Here is a 6434-nt window from a genome sequence, read left to right as displayed (position 1 = left end):
GGCATTTGACATTTGTGAGAAATCGACATTTCGCATATGTGATAATGTTGGCTAAATTTGAAGCTACCGTTGTAAAATGCGTTTTGAACATCTCTGTTGCTGGGTTCCTGTACAGGGTAGTTCTTTCCATCGAGGAAGAAGGCAATTCGAGGTGCGTCAGGCTCACGAGCAGTGCAGGCATCGGCCCAATCAATCTGCGTCGCATGGTCAGGAAAGCTGATCGAGGCTTCGGGCATGGACATGAGTGCCCTGAGAAGAGCACATTCGGCATTCAGCAGCACTCGAGAAAGTGTCGTGGGTGGCATGCCAAAGAGCTCACAAATCGTCTTGTGTTCAACGGGGGCGGTGTATACGTGCAACAGGCATGCCAGGACAACGTGCTTTTCCTCACAGCGAGGAGGTCTACCACGTCGATCTGACGTTCATTAATTGATTGCCATTAAATGATTGTCAATTTCTAAATGAATATTCTACCTGGTCCAGATTTTACGATGTAGTGTTTGGAAAATACGCCCAGAAGGCGCTCAAAAGATACAACATCAAGACTAGTTGTCGCCATGAAGCTGCGATCGCATTTACTCTTGTACATTGCGTGCCATGGTATCTCACTCGGTGTGACGAGTGCAGTCGATAGAATCTAGAGTAGTGTGTGTGAGAACAATGTGCATTTGTGCCTTGAGACCTTATTGCGAGTCCGTATTTGCATACGCAGGCGTAACATGAGAGCCAGGAGAAGCTGGTTGCGGTGTATCGTACGCTGGCGATGCCTTTGGTGAGCCCTGAGAAACCCCAGAGGCGAGGATCTCATCACCACTACAGCAAGCAGGACCAAATGTCGTGTGCAAGAGGTCAAACCCACTTTGAACCAGTCGATTTGTGTTCCTGGTTTTTGGTTGGCACATCTGTGACAAGTTGACACAAGTACAACATATGCTGGGACACAACGACAGCACATATTAAACATAAATATGCGATTTATGTGATTTTTGGGGGTCCACTCTATTCCATCTATTCCGAGTGTTTATGCACCAGTTGAACTTTAGCAATACATTTCCTGTTTGTATCTATAGTTTAGGTTGTGCTATTGTACAGGTTAAGTCTAAGCACGTAACTTTATAAAATGATGCCTTGTAGAATCGAATAATCTATTGCATAATCTGAATATAAATATTTGGAGTTCACTGTCATTTTCAATAATGTGACATGTGATATGGCTTCGCAATTATTGACATGTCAACTAAAGTATATACTACGTAGTATATATTTACTGTACACACACATCAACGTACTACTTTAGAGAAGTATACTAATAGTACACTCAATAGGATATAGCGTTGGGGGCCATCAACTAATAAAAGGGGAAGTATTCTCATACCGGTAGAACTACGCTACGACTGTTGAAACGCAACAAGATATGTCAAGGCGTAGACGACAGGCAGTCCAGATTACGTGTAACTTTAGCTTGCTCTCAAAGCGCGGTGCAGACTCGCTCTCGTAAAAACTACTAGTAACAATGATGCTCTCTAACCCACGCTGCCATTAAATGGCAGCCAGCACGAACTTTTGATGAAGTCCTCAACTTTTCAACACAGCGGCGGGGCGCTCTTCACTGAGTACTGTAAGTGACATGATGTTAATTAATTCTGACAGGTCCTACCTCGACCAATCTACTCACTGACCAATACTAGTAGTTACTAGTACCTCTCAAAACGGAAATGGCATTGCAGATGATTGGTTGAAAATTTCAGAGTGATTGTTTTCTTCCAATTACGTATCGTGGCACGGAACCAAGTTGTCACAGAACTGCGCATATACCTACCTGAAACTTGAAGGCTATCGGGTACCTCGAAGTACATGATGCGCGCCATTGTAAAAGAATGACTTGAAATTATTTGATTTGGCGCTTTGGCGGGAGAATTAAAATATATCCAATCAAAACACAGTATATGTGCGAAATTATTTCATTGGACAATACTACTTTAGTACTGTCGTTAGGCCTTGCATTCTGCATTCCCCTACGTACATATCTCAGAATTGCATGCATCCGAGGTTCAAAATGCAGCAAGCCTCGGAGTTCCTCCCAACTCCACCTTGTAGAAATCGTCAGCCAGTTCAACGAGTATGCAGCGACCATTCTCTAGTTGGGACATTCAGCTAAACTAAGCTTACTTTAGAAGCAGAAATACTGAGGGCTGGTCTGGATGCCACAAGTGATATTCCGTCACAAAACTATCTGACAATTTTTATTTGTTCTCCAAGTTCACAAAGTCCCTTTACAAACACTGACACGATACGTTCGTCGTGAAATGTCTGACAATGTGAATGACTTCAATTTTCCCATAATATCACAAATATAGAGCTAGGACAAGTGTCAGGAAAAAAATAGCTAAGGACCACTGTGGCTGCCACAAAAAATATCAGAATTTTTTTATTTTTGCAACTATTCAGAAATACTATGACATTTTATCAAACGACGGCTTATGTGCTTTTGGCTACCAAATCTGACATATATAAAGTGACATAATACGTCGAGTTTTTACTGTTTTCTCACAGAAAAAAGTTTGAACTGCAACAGTCCAATCCAACTTTTGACCATCATGATATTCTATCAATACGTAGTTCTTGTGTCCATCACAGCATCCAGAGGTCACATCAAAATATTTTTGAAATATTTCTCAACTCCCATTTGAAAAGGGAATTCACTGTCAGAATATTACTACGTAGTATTTGACATAAATTTTTCTGTGGCATCCAGACTCGGCCTAAATCGGCGTATTTTATTTCTGCATAATTGGGGCAAATCACCTGAAAAATCTGGAGGATTATCGTTTCTCCTGATTTCTGAGGCGTCCAGACAAACGATTTTTGAAGAATTCCAGTTGTGGACATCGAGCCTTTCCCTGGCAAAATGGCCCCGTCTTCTGACAGAATATCATGACATCCCTAATTGCTATATTTTCTCAATAATAGTTGCAGCAACAGCTCGGGGATCTGCATCTGCCGGCAGCGCATGGGCAACTGAGCCACGTCTTCCATGATGTCATCGATCGATCCTACGAAACGTTAGCTCCACTCAAGTCCTCGGCAACGGCTCTCCACCCGCTATACCCCATCCGCCCAGGGCTTTTAAGTCGACTACACAAAGCATCGGCAGCATCGCTGTCGCTAAACTTGTAGTCTGCGTTGAACTTGGCCGAGGGCTGTCATCACAACACGCCGGCGTTTCTGCGATGTCCCGGACAGCGAGCCGCCCCGCGTGCCCGTCCCACCGTCGCCGCTCCTTGTGTGATCCCCCGTCTATGAAGTGCTGTATGACGTTTAGATTGCAACGAAATGACACCGCTTAAAAGCCCCCTTGGGGAATCTTACTGTACGCCCCACACTAGCCGTCTTGGGGACTGGTTTTTCGAAGGTGCGCTGGACAACGGAATTGCCTTTACGACCCACATGTCCGAGCCGGGGGACCTTCGCAAGCAGGGCTGGGGAAATAATAATTGTAATTTGAATTTATCGTAGTTGTCCCACTGCAATCATTTATTTTTTGTCCACGCTGAAAAAAAATATTATTTTTTTCGACTGTTCGATCATCAGCACCAACAATAAATTGGTGGCCTATTTTGACCAATAATTGATTAATTATATTCAACCTCCTCACTTCTCATTACTAATGTATGAACAAATCACCCTTATCCCAACTACTATGGCGACCTCGTATTCTCCAAAGGAATTCGCCAAACTCTTCTTCGAGAAGATTGACGAATCGTAGTCCCGCGACCCCAAAACTGGCAAGCACCGCATCGTAACTCGGTTCAAGTGTCGGCGGTGCGCAACATCCACCATCGGGAAGTCGACTGGCTACCAAAACCTTGCTCAACACCGTGAACTCTGCGCACCGAGACTTCTTCGCCACCGTGCTGACGACACAAGTTCGGACCAAGAGGTTGCGGGGGATGACGACGACGAGTTCGATGAGTTCAAATATTACCATTTGTTTGAAAATATTCATCTTAAAAATATACTTCGAAGTACCGGTATACATTTTCAGGAAAAACTTGGTGCACCCCAGGAATCGAACCTGAGGCCTATCCACCACCGTCTGATCGTCAAATCGACATACTACGCCCAAGGTCTTGGCTTGTTAATTTGACCATCGTTTACGTCAGAATTATCGAAAATATGGACAATAATTGTTCCGAGTCACAAAACCTGTGAAGTTTTCAGTTGTTCGAATTTCAATAAAATATTGAATTGTTCTTCCGAGCGACAATATATTGAAATTATATATTGACAAGCTAAAATAAATTTAAATATATTTTTCCCCAGCCCTGCTCGCAAGTATGTAGGTTTGGGCCACGAGACACGTCCTGTGTCCTGATTGGTCATCTCTGCCTTGTCAAAGAGTTAGTATCGGTATCACGAGCGATGGCTGATTGCGCAACAATTCCTACTCGTCACGTTAGATTGCAAAGTCGTTTGGACAATGCGCTGGCTCGTTCACGAATATATTATGTACCACGAAGGACGTCGACAACGCTAAATACAGTGTACGACCTGTCGTCGATGTGGGAAGGTTCCACGCCAATCCTAATAATTTGACTCTGAATTACTACGCAGTACAGCCGCGTTTCACTGTAGTAGTAACTAACAGAGCAGAGCTCACTTTATGGGTCAAAAGCCAATAAAGTAAACTCAACATACCTCCACCTTGACTGGTGGACATGTCTCTCTGTGTTGCGACTGTACTAACACCTTTTTCTTGCCCATAGAATTCCAAGTCATATCAAGTGACCTTAGTCATGTTGACACACCTCACCTTTGTCGACATGTCTTGGGGTCGACTGTAACGTTAAGCTCCTCTTGGTACCGTGTAATTTGGACCAAATATCTTCATTAGGGTATTCTACCCAATCAGTCACACCACTTTAGTTAGGGTATTCTACCACATCGTCAACCTCGAGAGCCATGTACGATCCGTTCTGTTGCATGCGTTGGCAGACATATGGACACGCCCGTCATGCGTGCATCTACTATACGTATATATATGTCCCAAAGGACACACTCGATGACGGTAGACGACGCTACAAGTGGTGTTTCGGTCGCTGTTCATTCTACCGTAGGCAAATTTCAACAAGGTCGAGAACCCTATGACCAGAATACCCTAAATAAATATATTTGCACCGTGTGTTACGTCCAAGTGTTCAACCTGCCAAGCAAGCAAGCCAAACATATCCACCGCAACCAACTCAAAAACCTCTTTTGCACCATGGCTGGCGACGCCGTTCCCGACTGGTGTCGGGAAGTGTGCATCTCTAGTGTCACCTCGACGCTGTGCAATCGCTCCGTGGACACGTGTCCGCCGTGTGTGCGGCGTATGGCTCTAGGCATGCTCGTGTGCAGTCCAGACAACAATTGCGCAGCGTCGTCGTCGCCTTGTCCACCGACGTTTGCAACAACGTCTGCAGCAGATCTTAGTGAAACCAACAGGAGGACCGATGCCACCAACCCCACGACCACCTTTACACCGCTGGGAACCACCGCCACCACCACTACCACCATCATTCCTTCACCATTACCGCCCGACCACCACGCCGCCGCCACTCACACGAATTTGAACTCGTCGTCGATCTTGCCCATGTCTACCCTCGTGTTGGTTCTAGCTGTGGCGGGCTCGCTCCTCTTTTGTTTAGCTGGATGTGCGTGGGTGTATCGGTGGCGGCGCCAAGCCGCCAAACAAAGAATGGACATGTCAATCGTGCGTCATCATACCGACCAGAAACACTCCAAGGCGTACCATCCCGCCTTGGCCAACTGCAAACTGGACGTGTACGACATGCACACAGGCGCGTGTAGCTACAGCCGGCCTCGCACTACGAGTCGTACACAGAGCATGAGCAAAGCCAGCTGGCAAGACTCCCACTGGTCCTCGACAACAGACCATCCGCTTCGTCCAGATACCAGTGTCGGCGACACACTGTTAAATGCTTCGCATAACGCCAATGGCGGCGGTGGTATGGAGCCAGATCCGTGGCTGTTTTCAAACCCGCACCGCCGCTCCAGCGTGGTCGAGCTAGGAGGGGGCAGCTTCCCCAACTACCCCCCCCATGAACGTCCACTGTCGTATGGCCACTCGTACGATTCAGTCGCTGACGACAACCGGTTCAGCCATGACGACGAACGATTGACTGTCGATGACGACAAGGCCTGGGGACAGCGGTAGTTTGAGGCAGATACACACACGTCAAGGGGCAGGCCATAGACATATTTAATACCAGTACTATTACTATACATCAACTGTTGACGAAAAGATGTGGCCAGGATTCAAGTGAGATAGATGCACGGCTACACTAAGCTTACACTTTTACGCGTCAGTCTGTGACTACTGTAGGTAGGTGGATAAACACACTCGCATTTGCGACTGTGGTACACTACGATGG

The 6434-nt window shown here is 46.0% G+C and overlaps 1 protein-coding gene across 1 annotated transcript; it reads left to right on the top strand.

Annotated features, from left to right (window-relative positions):
* Positions 1 to 5263: 5263 nt before the first annotated feature.
* H257_18899 (hypothetical protein) lies at positions 5264 to 6217 on the top strand (the record flags this gene model as incomplete). Its single annotated transcript, XM_009848038.1, has 1 exon — positions 5264 to 6217. The coding sequence occupies one exon, from the start codon at positions 5264 to 5266 to the stop codon at positions 6215 to 6217; it is 954 nt and encodes a 317-aa protein (XP_009846340.1).
* Between the last annotated feature and the right edge of the window lie 217 nt (positions 6218 to 6434).

This window comes from Aphanomyces astaci (assembly GCF_000520075.1).
Source record: "Aphanomyces astaci strain APO3 unplaced genomic scaffold supercont1.258, whole genome shotgun sequence".
Lineage (NCBI taxonomy): Eukaryota > Oomycota > Saprolegniomycetes > Saprolegniales > Verrucalvaceae > Aphanomyces > Aphanomyces astaci.
This window is presented reverse-complemented; position numbering and strand designations above follow the sequence as displayed.